The following is a 19178-nucleotide window of genomic DNA, read 5'->3' on the forward strand; positions in this document are numbered from 1 at the left end:
ATTTTTGTGTATAATACATGTGGGTATAATTCTAGACCAAATGGGAAGACCATTTATTGAATGAACTGACGTTATCCATGCAGCACTCAGTCAAGCTTGAAAACATATCCATGTACGCATGTATGTGTTTTGAATATGTTTGCACTTTGATTCATATCAGTATATGAAGAGGGTGATGCAGTGTTATGTTCAAGTTAATAAACAGATAAGCCTTACTCCTGCAGGTCAGTCTTTGTGGTTTGATCCTGTGGGCCTGTTTGAAATCTTACTGAACTTACCAGGTGTCTGTGTGGGCACAGCATAGATCTGAATGCAGAACCGAGTCGCAGAGTAGGTTCCTTTGCAGAAGCTCTTCTATGTCCCCTGAGGAGGGGCAGCCCGTTGCCTACTGTAAGTGGTTCCTTTTCAGGATATGAAATGACCACTAATTGATTGAATGTCTAAATAAACAGCTCCAAGGTGGAAGGTAACCTTTAAAATAACACTATTAGTATGTCCTGGATGATACATAAACTTAGAGAACTATTAGAGAATGAATGCTATGATTGCCGGTGATACGCGGAGAAGATTCTCGGCTTATTTCACAGGTGTTCAAAGGGCTTCTTCCAGAAATCAAGCAGCTAAGCCATAGCGCAGTGACTCTTTGTGGAGTTGAGGAGGAATCTTTTCTTTAGCTTCCTCAGCAACCCCCTTCTCAACCTCTCTTCCTCCCTCTCCCCACCAAAAAAATCTAAGCAAATAATCCAGGACATAAATTGGAGACAGAAATCCAGCTTACTTCTGAAGGTCCCTGTTCTAGAAGTGGCACTGTTGAGTTTGACCCTTCATTTCCATGGCCAGGAGAGATACATCAAAATCCTAAATAATACCTGTGAGAAAAAATGCACTCTTTGGTATATTCATATTCTGTTTTTTCCTTTTTTTTTTTGGTAACATTTTTGCAACTTTGTAGTCAAGAAATTAATCCTTTGCTTTGCTAGCATAAAATTGCTTTCACCTTTACGCTTGTTTGGTGTGATGGATAATACCTGATGAGTGATCAGCACAAAGCATGCATTTTTTTCCCCCAGAACTGAGCAATCTAATTAAACCAATGTCATAGAGAAGCTATTTGGTCACCTGTACTTCACAGTAAGTTTGGGAGTCCTGCAAGCTGAGGCACATTTTTCATTGAGCTGCAGATACTGTTTTGGGAGCCAGAGGTGTCCAGTGCCAGAGAAAAAATCCTAGGCAAGCATTACCCTGTGCCACTCAGCACCCTGGAACTAATGGAAAGATAATTCCTGAATTCAGTATAGTCGCACATAGGAAGTCCCAAATCTACATTGTATTTTCACACTCTGAAGAATTTAATTATTTTGATATAAGTAATGTCTGTTTCATACGTAGTTTAACAGGGCTGGTATTCTGGATTTCTTTTTTTTTAATGTGCCTTTAGTCTATTGAGAGAATTCAATGTACTTTGCAGGAGAAGTTAGCTCATGTTATGAGGCTTATTACAACTTACACCTCAATGCTCGTTTCAGTTATCATAAAGACAGCTTTAGATTAAGGACTTTATCAGTTCAGAACTATTTTTATGATTTTCATCTGGGGTCTTTTTTAAGCTGTCAGCCCTTAAATCCTCCCTTATAAGTAGGAAATTCTTTTGCCGCCTCCTACATTCATCCTGTCTGGCAGAGATGAATTATCAGGGTTGGGGGGGAAAGGGATATCATAAATATCTGTATAGTTTAGCTGTCTTATGGAAAGTTAGGTGAATATTCATTTTATATATGTAGTACTGCTTGATGAAAAACACTGAACTAGTTTTACTTAAATCTCAGGAGTACTGTGCAAATTCTTTTTAATGCTGCAGTAAGCACTGGGGCCCTTTTGATACATTGGATTAGTAGCCATTTCAGTTAGATAGACTGACTAAGTGCTCCCAGAGTAGAGAATATAAGCACTTCGGGTTTCAGGGAGTGCCTGTATTTGTACCAAGTGTTTTAGTCCAAGGGTTTTGACTGCTTACAAGCAGCAGTGCTCTTCTGTAGTTGGTATTGCATATTGCTCTTTTACAAACAAATTAACTGAAGCAAAGCAAGAATTCAAAGTGATTTTGTCCAAGATTATAACTGGCAGAGAGGAACTCGAAACTGAGAGTCCTGACTTTGATTCCTTGCTCTGGCTGCTATCAGGCTTTGCCATTTGTTTCAATGCATGTAGTGAAAGCCAGTGTTCATGAAGATAGTGTTTCTGATACTTTAGCTTTTTGATGCATTTTCTTTCATCCTTTTGTAAGCAAACTATTTTTACTTTGCCTAGGAGTTTTAGGCAAAGTAGTGCTGACTTGGCACCTTTTAGTGCTGAGTTATGTCAATATATCTGAACATAAATCTCCAACCTTTAAATACTGTTTTGCATGTGGCTGTTAATGGTTTTAAATTATGAGTACAATGAGAGCATCTAAAAGTCTCCTCAGCCCTTCCGTCAAGTTTCTGTTCTTGTGAAAATCATTTGTTTCATTTTTATTTCTGAAACACTATTGCTATGGACTTAGGGTTAAGAGTTTCAGTGTTCTTTTGGATTTGTGCCAAAATCACCCCCTCTTAACTGAGTTTACACAATTACCTGATTTGAGTGGAGGCATCAAAGGCGGCTGGACAGGATGATAGTCATATCACTCCCTTGTGTGCCATTCACTACGCAAACTGGCATGACAATGATACCAACTAGCTAGGCTTGGACAGACCTTTGACTTTTTTTTTTTTTTTTTTGACTTGGTATTCCCTTTTTGCAGCTGTACTGCGACTGGGAATTACTGACAGTGAAATATATGTAGAGAAAATAAGTCAAACTAAAAGTTGTGGTACTGCTTTAACAGTAACTGTTAACTGTTGCTTTCAAGATGCGCTGTCCACATTTATATTCTTTGGTTTACCTGGCGTTCCCATTCCTCTGTAACACAAGCTATGTACATCTGGATTTTGAGTTAGGCGAATGGTTGGGCCAATTCCATGGTCTGGGTCCTGTGTTAATTACCACAGCTGAACAAAATAATACATTTCAGCAGCGGAAGACATCAAGTATGTACAGATGCTTTTGAACAAAAATTAAGGCAGGTTACTACTTTTTCTTAGAAAATCCTCCTGTTTATTTTTTTATTTGAACATTTTCTCATTTTGACAATTAAAAGACTCAATTTCATGTGCAGTTAGTAGTCCTGCTAATTAACAGGCATAGGCATGAATTAGACTATATTCTGTATGTGTAAGGTTTTTTTCAAGGGATGCTCAGCAGTCGCCAAAAAGATCAGTAGGAGACTATTTGAGCTGTCCTGTTCTGTGATTTAACAGCTAGATCAAACATGAGAGCTATTACTGAGTGATCAGTTATCATTTCCTGTGAACTACCATACTCTGTATCGCAACTGCAACTTGGGAAACTGTTAAACGAACCAGTCAAGTTTAATTTTGGTTTCAATCTATATTGAATAAACAAATTGACATCTACTGTAATTTGCATATAGCACACATTCAGATTTCTTAGCAGGTTACCAAGAAATTTTGATAAAATTTTTCATGATTAAATAAAAATCATATTTCTCACTTTTTTGATAGTTAATCTCAAGGAGGTGCTTCAATTTGGTAAATTTTAGCAGCATATCACAAATCAATTCCTCAAACATACCATTTCAAAGGACCTTTTCTTCAATAGGGAAGAAATACATGGCACACGATCAGAACTTTTAGTTCATGATGTACTTGGAAGAACGTAGTGTGGAAAACACAGTTGTTCAAAGAATTGCAAAACCAGAAATGTGTAAACCAGACCTTCAAATTTTCAGTTAGAATTTTCAAGCCTTCCGTTTGAAGGTACTTGTAAGGAAGTAGTATACATCCAGGTTGTCCTGTATGACCATATAATTCTAAATATTAAATTGAGCAGTGTTTGTGTTGTGAAGGAAAGTGGTTTACCACATAATCATTACAATCATTAACATAAAAATTATCTTCCAGATCTAGTGAATATTTTATGTATGGTTTAGTATTTTGAGTGTAAAGTCATTAAATCAGATATCACGTAATGTACTTTATTCTTAAGTTTTACTGTAGAAATAATCATAAGCAGATATGTAAGGTTTCATTCCTCATAATCAGGTCATTGAAATCAATTTCCCCCTGTTGTATGTGGTTCTCAAGAATATTAAACAGTCATTGAATGAGTAGTGCCACCTAAATAAATAGATCATGATAAGTAGTGCTATAACCATTCTGGTTCTGTTTGAGACCTTAGTATGGGGATCCACGCCCTTGTGACTTGAAAGAACATACCCCTTTCAGTAGTCTCTCAGGAGCTAGATGTTGTACAGCACAACAGATAACAGTGAAGACAATGTATCTAATCTTCGCTGTTGTAACAAATGCAGTTTCTTGGAAAGACTTGGTTGCCACTTACAGTTACTTTGAATTTCATTACTGTAGTTCTAACTTTTAAGTAAAATGGAAAATAATTTTAAGGTGTCTTAGTAATCCATTATTTATATGGTGTAGCATTAGAATACTACATTTTGTGGGCAAGAAGGATATTTTGTATTAGAAATTTGTTTCAACTGTCATTATGGAATTCTCCTTTGGAGTGTTATGTTTCAGCTGTGAATCACGAAGGCCAGTCCTTGCACTGGCAGCATTAGACTTTCATACGTGCCTCCTGTGAGGTAATTTCTCTAAGGTCATAAAACTGGAGATAATTTCTCTTTCCTATATTACAGTACATGAAACGGTATATATTGCTTATTTCGATATATGCAGCTGGTTTGATAGACCCCTCAATATTTCAGCCATAGCCTTTCAAAGAAATGAAATAAGAGTATTTTGGTCAATTTTTTGCTTTCAGAAATTAGCACCGGGAGTCAGTCAGTTTGCTTACACCTGTGTACAAGACCATCCTGTCTGGACTAACCAACAGTTTTGGGAAACAACCTTTTATAGTGATGTGCAAAATCAAGTTCGCTCCCTCTATCTTACAGCCAAAGAAGACAACCATGCCATACAATTGAGGCAAAAGGTAAGAGAATATATTAAATAACAAGGTAGTATTTTTTTACTCATGTATTAAATGCTACCTAAGTCATAGAGAGCTAAAATGTAGCTTTTCCAATTTTACATATTTTCTATCCTTTTTTGCCGTATTAAAGAGATACTGTTAAATTTGTATATTCGTATAAAACTTCATTATAAATTTGTGTCCAAGTTGAAGGAAGCAACGTATGAAGAATAATATGGATCTACTGTAGGTATATACTCTGCCAAATACACAATGCCTGAAAATCTCAATCAGTAAGTGTAAGAATTTTGTCCGTGATCCAAGAAATATATATATAGTCTTCTTAAAATAAGTATTTCACTTTTACAGTATCAACTTTAATTTAAAAAATTTGCCTTTCATTTTCTGAAGAAAAATATCCTTTAATTAGTCAGTATGAAAATACTACTTGGCATTCAAAAGAGATTTTGCTAAGCAGGAAAACAATGTTTTCAAAAATTCTACCATACATTTTTAAAATATCTAAGTTATGTTTTTGTCTAGCTTTCAGTAAGTATAGGTAGAAAATCCATAACTTCCTTGTAGTAAGTTTTGGAAATTTTATTTCAAACTGTTCGTGTGTTGAATCTTCCTTGAGTTAAACTGATAAAATCTGGCACTTACTCTGATTATCTTGGCCTATTTTAATGTGATTGTGCTGTTTGTGATTGGATGTAGCCACATCCAGATCTTTAACATACAGATCATAGATAAGCATACAAGAAGTAGCTAGCCCACAAATTAGATGATTTTAGACTCACTTCTCTGTTTACAGTGAACAATGTACTGAGAACATAAGCTTGTCTTAACAGAGTTGGTGATAGTCTGTTATTTGCAGATTATTACTTTATAACAATATCCTCAAAAAAACTCTTGAATTTTTTAAACAGGTAAAAACTCAGATATTACTGTATCACTTATTTTTGATAAAGAGGTCAGCTTAGAGAGAGAAGTACAGAAAAAGGAAATTCGTAGTTTATTCATTTAAAGACTTCTTAGGGCACATACACGCTTAGCAGAACAGCAAAAAGAAATCATATGTTGGTATTCAGTTACCGATCTTTGTCAGTATAAAATAACACTGAAAATATCAAAACTTCAGATTTATCTGCAAGACATTAGAATGTGGTGTTGCCCTTATGATATTTTTACAACACTTTATGTATCATTTTTCACACTTTGACATACCTTTTCTTCCTGAGATAGTTAATTTTTCATATACCAATGTTAGAAGCTAGCAACGGTTCTATTATACCAACAGCCTAAGCTAGCAGCGGTTCTAGTGTCCACTGTTAGGTTATTACTAAACCCTAGGCTTTTCTGTTGATTGACATTCAGTTTCTTTTGTTAAAATTGGATAGATTTTCCAGAACACAAATGGTCTCCATGGTAGGAAAGTATATGTCTAATTCAAAAATGAAAGCATTATGGGAAGCATCAGAATGTGCTAAAAGAATTTTTGAAGCACAGGTACACAGTAGAGAGCTATCGGTAATCTCTCTTCTTGCATGAAAATACCATTGTCAGCTATGTGACTGAAAAGCGATACACTACCCAGAAACATACAGGATTGTGAAGAGAGGGAAAAAAATGGAGAGGGAGATTCCTGCAAATGTCGTCAGAATGCAGAACTGAAACAGCAAGTCAGGCATAACAGGGAGGAAAGCAAAAGGACTGTGCACCCAGAGCCCTTGCCAGTTCAACACTGTTTACAGAAAAATGTGAAGAGTAGTAGGAATTACAAGGAAGCTTCAGCTTTAACCTTCACATGAGTAATTATATGGAAAATTAATTGAACTCTTAATATGGTGTTAGGTTACTAATATCAGCTGCCAGGTTCCTTTATTCTGTTTTCTGCAGGCAAATAGGTATTCTATTTGACCACGTGCCACCTACTTAGTTTTACACCAAGCAAGTGCTAGAATTGGAATCCAGCGTGCAAAAAGATGAGTGTTTCAGCTGATCTGGAAACTATTTATATAAATGCATTCCTCACCTGAATATTCCAGGAATTTAGAGCATATCGTCTGCATCAAGCAATCAGCTGCATGTTATTTCTCAAACTGATTTATGCTTCTTGTTACGTGAACTAAGTGGATAAGCTAAGGAGAGCAGCCGTATTAAAATGAGTAAACCATTCTGAAGAAAAATTAAAGATAGTAGAGCATAAAAAAGATCTAAAAAGAAATTATCTTATTGCTACGTCTATCCACATTATGCTACTTGCATATTTCAGTAAACTACTTGCAATGCTAGGTAACTATAATCATGCTGTCCTTAAACTCTCTTGAATTTACTTTTTCTTTTAAATTATTGAATTGAGAGTTCAACGCTTTTGACTGTTCTTTTAAAGTTATAATTTTATAATTGTTGTATAAATTTTTATTTCTTTATATTTTTTCTAGGAGAAAAATTCTGTAGGTCCAGACCAGGATAAGACAGCAATGGACCTAGCTGCTGAGCAGTTGCGTTTATGGCCAACTCTTACTAAACAAACTCAACAGGAGCTAGTACAGAATGAGGAAAGTACAGTTTTTAGTCAGGCAATTCATTTTGCTAACCTCATGGTCTACCTGCTAGTACCACTGGATACAAGTAAGAACAAATTATTGAGAACCTCAGCGACTGGTGACTGGGAGAGTGGAAGCAACAGTATTGTCACAAACAGGTGTGTAAACAAGTTCAGTGGTAATCAGGTAAGATGGACCACTCTGTTTTTCCACTGAAAATACTATATTATTGAAAACTTTCATTTCAAACTTAAACAAGATTAAAAACCTTTAAATTTTGTTGTTAGTAAACTTAATATAGAGAAAAGGACAACTTTTGAAATCTGGTCATTTTTAATAGCTTAAAATTTTTAGTTTTCAAGATTTATTCTACATACCAGATTATTTGAGTATCTTCTTTCTGAGTTCATTAATAAAGGAGACTGGAAATCTAACTTGATCCCTTTTATATGAGTTTCATCTGGAGTAAAGCACAGGGAAAATATCTGTTTCCTTCAGCACCTTAAGATCACCTTTGCCAGCAGCATAATCAGAGTTGTACTCTCTGGAGGTAGTAGTCAGATTTTAAATTACAGTAGGCTTTTGGCTCAAGAGTGGCCATTTGCGAAAAGGAATACTGCAAATATTCTAAAATGTGTTGAGATCAGATTTCTACTCATATGATTGTCTTTTTTTCTAATAATCCAGATTAATTAGAACAGTGGGAACTTTCACACAGACCTCTTGGCTAGCACACATACTTAGTCTTGAGTTAACAAAGCTCTTACTAACTTTATTAGGAGCAGGATAAGACAACTTAATATTTTCCATAATAATAATGTGATAGTGTAGATTGATTATCTGCTGTCAGCGGAGATTACATATTGGTTTAGGAAGTTAGCAGATACCTTACATTACCTTACTGTATTATGTATATTAATCAGTATTTCCGCTTCTTCACAAGCAAGCAAGCCACAAGCAAGAAAACCACTTTTGAAGGGTAATTAGAAATATGAGTCTTTTCAGATAGTGCCATGTAATAACTAGATAGTAAAATACAAGCTTTATCATAGACTAGAACCCTAGAGTGACCCAAAGGCTGAAAAATGAGTAGTTACAATTTCTGCATATCATTGTCTCAGATTTTAGTCATAATATTTAGGTAATTCTTGATGTGTTTGTCCCTCAGGCATTGTTTTTAAAGAAAAATTTTCAAGGGGGTGAAACCTTGTGGTAAATTGCTGGTAGGCTGATAATAAAACAGGTAGAGCTCAGTTGCAGTGACACTGCTAAAGAGCTTCAGCCTAGAAAGTTCAAGTCATGTTTTTTTTGTTTACCCTTGCTTGCCCTTTTCTTTTGAATTTGTTAGAATGGGTATGCCAAGTATTTAAACTTTTTTTCATGCAGCTTCTTGGGTAATGCATCCAAGCAGGATAATTTACCACCATTTAAGGGGACATGAAAATTTTATTGCTGCAGTAAGAATTTTTAATCTAATACTACAGATTGTTCAAGACAGATGTAGGATATGAGAATGGAAATAGCAGCCCAAAAATGCCTCTGTTAGATTTGCTACAACCTGAAAAAAAATCCTTCATCAACCTGAAATGAAGTAATTGTACTCATAGCATCCCTAAAATCACAGTTTCTGTACTACAACTGCAAGGAAGAAAGCCACTCTCGTTACAAAAAGCAGGAAGGTTAAACCAATGAGACAAATGTTAAGTTACTAAAGAGATGGAAGGAGTATAGAGCTGATAAATTCCCTAGCATGCAAATCCAACACACTGCTTAGCCAGTCTTCCTCTCTGTATTTATTGTCTTCTTACCACTTACGATCAGTCAAATCACCCAGCTGATAAAATGATAGGACGTAACATGGGAACACTGACATCAAGTTAAAAATAGGGCATCAGTATTTGTCTCCCCATGGTGGTTACGTCTCCTGGCTAAACACCTCTCATCTCAGGCATTAGGAAGTGCTCAGTGGATGGATTGGGGTGTATGTTACAGTGTACAAATCTGTCCCTGAGCATTATTATTATGGGAGGCATTATTAGATGCTCAAATTACATCTCCTCCTGACTTGCTGGCATTTATATCCATTTGCACAAGCTACTTTTCTCCTGGTCTTTCTAGCTTTTGAATGCTTTACTTTCAACCATAATATTTATTTAATGTACTTTTCTGTCCATAATAGGATATTTGTTTATCACGAGTTGCAAATAATCTACTTGACTCTATGAAGAAAAGACATGCAGCTCACCTCCACGGAAATTATTTTGATAATCCTTGTTTCCTGTGGGCCTGTTTGCACTCGACTCACGGAGGAAAAGTTCTCCTGTGTCGACATCTGTGCAGTTCTGGTAGTGTCAGTAATAGAATACAATGTAATCATGGTACCAGTGTATGCTTTCAGCAAGTACTTTATGTGTTGTAACTAGAAAAAGACATAGCTTTTCTATGTCTAGCCAAATACCATGTTATCAAATATCACTCAGCTTCACCAGCTGAATTTTTTACACTTGAAATTTCTTTTATTTATGTCCCTAGTATTGCAGGCAGTGTTGCAGAGAGTTATGACACTGAAAGTGGATTTGAGGACTCTGAGAACAACGATGTTGCAAATGCGGTTGTACGGTTCATCACCAGATTTATCGACAAGGTTTGCACAGAGAGTGGAGTTACCCAGGATCACATCAAAGGTCTTCATTGCATGATACCAGGTAAGAACTGGGCCAAAAGTGTGCGGTTGTACTCTTTTTTTTCCTTCTTTTCTAGTGAGAGAAATGCATTTTTTAGTTTCAGTTACTTTCAGTGGAGTCGAAAGGCTAGATTTCTTTTCTAGGCTGTAATTGCTGTTGAATTTCAAATAACTATTCCCTTGACAGTTAAATTTCAGAGTTTCAGAACATCAGAGTTCTAAATAGATTGCAGCTTTCTCTTTCATGTTATGTGAGACTTCATTTATGGTATTACTGATTTCCAGGCATTGTAGCAATGCACATAGAGACCCTGGAGGCTGTCCATCGTGAGAGTAGAAGACTTCCACCAATACAGAAGGCAAGTATTATGAAACATGTTTGTACTGTTTACAAATACTAGAATCATGCAATTTATTCATCCTTACCCCCCTCCCCCCATGTTAAGAGAAAACATCAAAACACTGAAAGAAAGTTTCCACCAGTGATAAATAAACTGTTTGGCTTTGGTCTCATGAAATATGAACTTATGAAACTAGTAGAGCCAAACCTCTGAACACAAACACAATATTGCATGCCCCCCGCTTTTTGAGACCCATATCTCCTAGTTAAGTCCAAACTCCATCTCCCTTCTCTGGAATCAGTCTCACAACAATTTTGTTTTGAAGCTTTTTATGCCAAATACTGTAACTAGAATGAGGTATCCCCATTACACTAGCACTTTGATTTATTTGCATCAGCCCAAGATTCTACGACCAACTTTATTGCCTGGAGAAGAATTTGTTTGTGAAGGTCTCCGTGTGCTACTGGATCCTGATGGCAGAGAGGAAGCAACAGGAGGATTACTTGGAGGTCCTCACATCCTCCCAGCTGAAGGAGCTTTGTTCCTTACCACCTACAGAATTATATTTAAAGGCACACCTCATGATCAATTGGGTAAGAAAACTAAACAGTGGTAAATGTGGTCCTTCAGATATGCAGCACTCTGAACTGGCCTATCCATTTGCTTAAGCATCAACATCAAAACACATATACCTCACAGTATGATTTTTCTTGTTGATCACATGAGAATAACCTCTTCATATAGGGTTTTTATCACTACATATGACAATGATTGATTTTGATTTTACATTTTAACTTGACTAGAGCTCATTTCTTCATTGGAAGCATTAGGTGTGAAATGTTTATTTCTGTGTAGTGGTAGGTATTTAGAAAGCTGTCTTCAGTTACTTATGTAGTATAAAATCAAAATATGCACTTGTCTTAGGGGAAACAGTTAAGTAGGCTGTCATATGATATCATGGGCTCTTATGGACCACTTAAACTTGGAGAAAGAAAATAAAGATGTTCCTGAATAGTATTCCAGTCACTTCCATAGCCTTTCTGTTTCGAATGGACAAAATACTTAGTATATCTATACCTCTGTTCCATCTGTAAAGTTAATTTAATGATTTTGCTTTGCAGAGCAATAATAAACTGCTTCACCACTAAGAGGGAACGTAGGAATTCTGTGTGATCTGCAACTGCTACTGCTTCTGGCTTTTCACTATGCACTTTTTTCAGCCACTACAAGTCTGTTAAATGAAAAATATTCATGGGCGAGCATTCTCCCTAAGATGATTATTAATAAATTGTATATTGTTTTACTATATAATGGAAATTCTAGCTCTTATGAATGATAAGTTTTCATGTTTTGACTACTGCCATTTGTAAGCAGATTAAATTATCACTCTGAAATATAAAGACTTCATGATCACATGTAAAGAAATTACTATACATCGTTGCTTGTTTATAAGCTGCATAATGCAACCTGAAGAATGAGTAAGTTCGAAACTGATTCTTGGACCTCTACCAACATAGATTTTAGGGGTACGTTTCCACTGTGTAGGAGGTCTCGTTCCTATGTATTCAAAGTACAATGTCACCTAAATAGATCTGACTCAGTGATCTAACAAGTATCTGTAAAAACAATTCTGTGGCCCTTAGTTGGAGAACAGACTGTGATCCGAAGCTTTCCTATTGCATCTGTGACAAAGGAGAAGAAGATCACTATACAGAACCAGCTACAACAGAGTATGCAGGAAGGACTACAGATCACTTCAGCTACCTTTCAGGTAAAAAGAAGTTTTGTAAAATTTATGTGATATTACAGTCAGCTCCAAATACTGATGAGCACTGCTTCGTCTGGATATTTGTGAGGAGTTCAGTTTCCTACCTGTGGGGTCAACAGAGAATGCTGTCATAGATACCCTTGAGCTTTTTGGCCCAATTGATGCTCAGAGAAGATGTACCATTTTCAAATTTGATTTCTTTCACTCCTTTCCTCACCCTTCTATTTTGGATCCAATAAAGAGCTATCTTTGGGTCCAAAGTCTCATGTGAGGAAGCAGAGGCCCAGGCAGGCCAGTGGAAACATGCGTTGTCTTTCCTCCAGCTATATAGAATGAATATGAAATGAAAAGGCTATAAATCTTACTTGTCAACACTTCCCACTTTACCAGCTTTCTGGAAAAATTCATGGCAGAAAGTCATCCTAATAGCACATTTCAAAGGGAAGCTACGTTTCCAGGAATCTTCAGGGCAGCCGCCATTAGCAAGAACCAGCGGGCCTCAGTATGAAATGCCCTGACTTCTGCACAGGTGCTGGTATTTTGCTGTCATTAGAATCCCCCTCCGTGTGTTCAACAGAAGCATGTACTGCAGGACAGTTGGCAGAGAGAGACTTCGAAGCTTTAGGAATCTGAACTCTTCCCTAGATGCTTCTTCTTGGTGCTGATCTAATCTGTGGTCAAAGCCCACACATGGAAAGCCGACAACAAAGAATTCTATAATGTAGACTAGAAGTATACAGCGGTGCTCAAGATACAGAGTATTTTACTGGGTTGTTTGACTTTATAGGAAGTGTATTTTCATTCAGAACAATAAGTCTTTAACATTTCAAAACTGATAATGAAATAGGTCATCAGTATTTTACTAGTTCTTTATATAATAGATATTATTTAACTGTATTATCTTTCAATATCCTATTCAAAAGCATAATATTAGTAACACAGATCAAATATTTTAATTAAAACAATCTGAAGAAAGTTGTTCTTTTGGACTTTTGGGAGGACTTGATGAGGACTCTTATTTTTTAAAGATCTTTTTACCAGAATAGCTAGCATGCTTCAATGATGTGCTAAATGCAGACACAGATCAGTGTGTTTCTAGTGCTGGATTCTGGTCAGACATCATCTCTGCTTTCGTTTAGCATAGTTCCGTATGAGGTTATAAAAACAAAAACAATCAGCAAACAGTTTACTTTGTGTTCCCTTTGTAGCAACTAGAGTTCAATATTGTATCAGATAGCCCCCCCCTTTGTTTATTAATTATGACTTTCAAAGGGTTTTGGCTACAGCTGTGCTATTGTAATGTCTTCAAAACTTTGTATCACTGTAACTGTCAGATTCAAAACCTCCTTTCAGAGGTCCTAGAACAACAGGATTATTAGTCGTCCGGAAAGTAATTACTAAAGCTAGTGAATTGGAAAAGAGGTGATGAAACATACCTTATGGATAGCAAATGAAAGACTTCAAAGGTATCTAGGCACACAAAAAAAGTCTAGGATTTTTTTTGTTTGCTTGCTTGCTTTTTCCTCATTCTGATAGTTCTTTTTGACCCTCTTATGGATTCCCTATTTTCTTACTTTATTTTATTTTTATTTTTTTTTTATTTTTTTTTACTTTACTTTATCCCAAAGACCTGCCTGTCATTCTTCTGGCTGAGAATCATGGGATTTTTCAAAAGCATTATAAAACTTTTATAAAGAGGATTTTAATGAATTAGATGGGTCACTGTTGAATAGCACAAGGTTAGTTCCTTTTCCGGCATCAGATTTCATCATTATGCTTTACTAGTAGCAGTTTGCTGAACTTTTGTAAAGTGAGGCAAAAATTGGAATGAGTAAGTAATGGAAGAATTATGAGATTTTTGAGTTGAGATTTATAAATGCTGAAAATCATTGATTTAATGAGAGTTTTTGAAGTATATTACAAAATCTTGTTTACAGTGTATGGACAGAGCTGACAGAGTATTTCCACCTAAGCTATCCCATGTAGCTAGTATTTTAAGCAACGTAGACATCTTGGTACCAGAACTGGCACTTGGATTTACCCAAAATATTTTGTGTTCGATATTATGAGAATTCTAGATGCTTCATAGTCGAAATAACTTAGTATAAGAATGTAAATGTAAAATGTAAATAAAAAATTAACAAGCCAAATAAATATCCCTTACAATCAGTAAGATACACATACGTATATTTGTATTTTCCAGTATGCATAGTACTGCGTAAGTAAGATGTTTTTATCAATATATTTTAAGATCTTTTAATTTCTTAAATTCTAGAAATAATGATATTTTCAGACTGTAATATGTCATATCTTTTATATACAGTTAATTAAGGTAGCATTTGATGAAGAAGTAAGTCCTGAAGTGGTGGAAATATTTAAGAAACAGTTGATGAAGTTCCGCTACCCTCAGTCTATCTTCAGTGCTTTTGCATTTGCAGCAGGGCAAGCAGCACCACAGATAATTTTACCAAAGCAAAAAGAAAAGAACACTTCATTCCGGTATAGTCATTTTTCTTCTTTTATTACCGATGTTCTTGTTTACTGTTAGTCAAATACATTGAACAGTCTGACAACCTTGCAGAACTGCAGATGATTTAAGCAGTGTTCAGGAAAGTCAAAATAACTGATTACTATTCTGCAGCTTTTTTATGTTTACCAAATAAAAGGTAGGTTAGTATGAAATATATGTGGATTTGGTGTAAAAATATATTTTTTTATCCAAACTTCTTGCCACGGAAAATTTGAGCAAATATCTTGTTACATCTTAAACACATACTTTAATATAAATAAGATCTTCAGCTATGCAAACTATGCCAACATTAAACAACTTTTTTGTATATTATGCTGTAGGTTAATATCCTAGTTTTGGTAGGAATACATTCCACCCATGGTACAGCCTGTACAGTTGTCCTAGTGTTCTTTGAAGAGTTTCAGCTTTGGGTCTTCTTTTGAAGTTTATTTTATACATTAATTTTTACTACACTAGATGGATCATTAGTCTCTGCCAGAATGGTAGTTCCCATGATCCTCTGTTGATTATCACATTGTTGACACAGGGAAGTAGAATCCCAAGCAGGTCATGGAATCCTAAAACTTTAAGGTACTTTTTATCTTTCCTGCCTTCACTTCATAGACTTGTCACATTGCTAGCAAAAACACAAGTACCTCAAGATGACAACTGGTTATTCATTGCTATTCGTCATAGTAGGCATAGATTTATCTCAAAGTATTATCTGAAGTAATAAAAATGGCAATTTAAAATTAGTGTAGAAATGCATTATTCTGGAGGTTAGGATTTTTCTGTCTTGATATGAAATGAAAAATTATGAAATGCTTTATGACGGTAAGTGGGTTCATCATAAAAATCTGTACATACTATCAGGGAGAACTGCACATATCTTTCTAAATATTTTTATCGCTGTGGATTTATAGTACCTTCTCAAAAACCATTGTGAAAGGTGCAAAACGTGCTGGCAAGATGACAATTGGCCGCCAATATTTATTAAAGAAGAAGACAGGCACAATAGTGGAAGAAAGAGGGAATCGTCCAGGCTGGCATGAAGACGACGATATCTCTGGTAATCATAAAATATTTTTCATTTTGGCTGATAAGTTTATCCTATTATGTTTCCTTTCCAATATGTTGAATGAGTGATACCTTCAAGAAGAAATTGTGGAGACTGCCTAGAAAGATTTCAAATACTTAAGAGTTTCCTTTTGTGATGACCAGGGTTATAGGACGAAAGAGGAAGTTGACTTCATTCAGTGGTGAAGGCAGATGCTAGATTTTAGTTACTAAACTACATTCACACAGGTTTTTTTTTTTTTTGTCTTTTTTACCTCTTAATAGTGTAGACAAAACAGCACTGAAGCACGCTGTAACTTTCATTTATCTTTAAACAGTCTGGCATCAGCAATTAGTCTATAACAAGAAAGCAGTAATTGGTGAGGTTCAAGAAACAGCAAATATTATGGGAGAATGTTGCAGATGTGGAAGTGACAAATGTTTTCTCAAAGGAGCAAAAGTCATTATTACTGAAAATACCATTTTTCACTGAAAATACCATTTTTCCAAACTTCAATTCAGCGTATTTTTGGATAGAAGGTAGAGAGTGATTTGGACACTTTTTATAGTTCGTGTGGTGGTGTGGAGTTTGACTTTCTTCCAAATACTTCTTTTCCTACCATGTGCTGCTGTCAGTATATCCTTATCTGGACCAGTGCTAATTTATAATAAACCACTAGAGGGAACCAGATTCTCCTGTACATAAGCAGGTATTGTTTTGTCATACCATTTTCTTTTTTTCTTTTTAATTTAGCATTTCAGATAATGAGGTATTTATCAAATACTCATAATTTCTTCAAAATATCAAACAAGCCAAATTTTCCCTTTTGAATTGGTGAGCAAGATGACTTGTGTGCAGATAAATAAAAGCTTCTCTGAAGCTGGACTCTGCTACTGCACTGTCTCAGGGCTCACTGAAATGGAAGAAGGCCTTTCCAGGAAAGCTGAAAAATACTGATTCTCTTCCTTCGTTACAGATAAATGTGATAGATAGAAGGCAAAAAGAAAAGATTGTGAAATACTGAATGTTTTTACACTACTGAAAAATAACATTCTTCAATTGAATTTCCAGCCTCTTCCTTAAGTACTGAGCTAGTATGTGTTCTGATGTTGCAAAATCTTCAGGTCAGAAGCACTTCTCGGGGCTGTGCCTATTCTGGGTGGGTTTTTTGTGTCCTTCACCCAGACAGAGCAAGCACACTCAATCTGTATATTTGTAGTTCTCTTAACAATGACGAAATCCTGAGAGTGTCTGCACTGCAAATGTACAAAACAGTGACATTCTTCTGTGAAGGCAGGTGTTATGTAAATATTAGTGATAGTCACTTTTTTCTAGTGAGACTTCCTATGTACTGCTTTCCAGATGCTGTGATTGGGAGCATGCAAGGTGGTGGAAGTCTGACAGCTTGCATTTCTCCCATTGATGCACTGACACCTCTTGTGTAGTCTGCTGACAACAGTAGTGACTTCTTGCAGCAGAATTCTGGTATAGCTGAATACAAATAGCCATAGGATACAAATTTGCAGTTTAATGACAGCAATTTGTTTTATATTGGCTGCTATGCGTTAGTGTTTGTTTGCAAGTCTCAACAACTGAAGTCTAGGAAATTGTGCAGCTATACCAAGAACGAAGCAAATGGGGAACCATCTGCAGCAAGTGATGCATAGTCTTTTAAAAAACATTAAAGAACTATAAAAGAAGATAGGGTTGGAAGGGACTTCAGGAGATCATCTACTCCATCTGTCTGCCCCAAGGCAGGATCAACATACTTAATCTGTTTACCTAACTTTCTCTTAGAAGCTTTCAAGATAAAGATTCCACAGCTCTAAGCAATTTATTCTAGTGCTTTAACCATCCTTAATGCTAGAGAAAAACAGACAATTTTCGGTTGTCCAGGCCTAAATGTTGCCTTGCTGCAAGTTAAGTCCTTCACTTCGTATTCCGTCTGTGTGTGTATGTAGAAGAGATGATTTCCTCCGTTTTCATAGCAGTTTAACAGAAGAGTGTTGTAATATTTCCTGTCTCTGTTCTTTTATTGATAATAAATATCTGCAGTTCTTTCAGTCTTTCTTTATTAATCATGATAGACTTCTGATCATCTTCACTGTTCTTCTCTGAATCCCCTAAATTTGTCCATATTTACCTTGCAGTGTGATTTCCAAAGCTGGGCACAGTACTCCAGTTGCAAGTTGTTGGTAATGAACACCTGGCTGCTTTTTCCCTCCAATACCTCCCCATGTTTTTATTTTCAGAGAGTTTCAAATCTCATCCCTACCAAATGCTGTTTGCTGTAGATGGTCACAGTGGGAAGTTCCATAAAGTTTGAGACTTTTTGTAAAACCCACTTTTACAAGCAGTAGAATCTCAAGAACAGTAAAATAGATTATTTACTCCTGTTCTTTACAAAATCAAATGAAAAAATGCATTTTGAACTTAAGCCAGCAAAGCATCTTCATCTTCCATGTCAGGTTAAGGGTGCTGACATGGGCTCCTATAATGTCTAGCTTTTTACATGCACAGGAAAATGGTTTGCAAATTCTGATCACCAATATACCTGCTTTCATGAAAGAAATGAATTTGGAAAACACATTTCAAAAAATACACACTGACCTTAGGTAAGCCAGTTACTGCTTTACATTCAAAACTGCTAAATACTGAGTTTCTGTATACTCTAAAATAAAATTGTATCCGAAGCTCATTTAATGTGTTCCTTTTTTTTATGTGAACTTTTATCATCTTAAATGTTTTTTAACTTCTTTCTTACCATGACAAACATGAAAACATAGAAAGAGAAGAGACATTCACCAAGTTAAACTGTGTTTATTTTTCAGGTCAAATAGAGAACAGGGCTGAGGTTTTTTTGTTTTTTTGTTTTTTTTGTGCAGTAGAGGTAATGAAATTTTTCATTTAGCTTATGCTAAGATTCACAAAAGGAAAAGGTATCTAGGTTCTTAGTCTTGTAAATTCTGAATATCATCTAACGCCAGTAAAATTTTACTTGTATCAGAATTTTGATTTTAAAATATAATTTTATTTTTTAATTTTAGAAGTCCTGTTTTAAGTTTAAATTCTTCTATACTTTTCAGTACCTTTAGTCTCATTCATGAAGAAATATTTTTCATATGTTCATATTTTAATGTTTGAGGTAAAATGGAAGCAGATAACTGGTATACACTATAAATCTGCTATCAGAAGTATTTGGAAATAGTTGAAGTTAAAGTGTCGATAACAGGCAGATTGCAA

At 35.6% G+C, this 19178-nt stretch overlaps 1 protein-coding gene across 8 annotated transcripts in view; it reads left to right on the forward strand.

Annotated features, from left to right (window-relative positions):
- SBF2 (SET binding factor 2) overlaps nt 1–19178 on the forward strand; it is a 272633-nt gene that overhangs the window by 203695 nt on the left and 49760 nt on the right. For all 8 annotated transcript variants that reach the window (XM_026104380.2, XM_026104382.2, XM_064513020.1 and 5 more), the window contains 8 exons: nt 4879–5049; nt 7473–7735; nt 10110–10282; nt 10546–10619; nt 10999–11194; nt 12245–12372; nt 14693–14868; nt 15802–15947. In XM_026104380.2, coding sequence (XP_025960165.2) covers nt 4879–5049; nt 7473–7735; nt 10110–10282; nt 10546–10619; nt 10999–11194; nt 12245–12372; nt 14693–14868; nt 15802–15947 — 1327 coding nt within the window. The remainder of the gene's footprint in view (nt 1–4878; nt 5050–7472; nt 7736–10109; nt 10283–10545; nt 10620–10998; nt 11195–12244; nt 12373–14692; nt 14869–15801; nt 15948–19178) is intronic.

Source organism: Dromaius novaehollandiae, chromosome 5 (assembly GCF_036370855.1).
Source record: "Dromaius novaehollandiae isolate bDroNov1 chromosome 5, bDroNov1.hap1, whole genome shotgun sequence".
NCBI classification, from domain to species: domain Eukaryota; kingdom Metazoa; phylum Chordata; class Aves; order Casuariiformes; family Dromaiidae; genus Dromaius; species Dromaius novaehollandiae.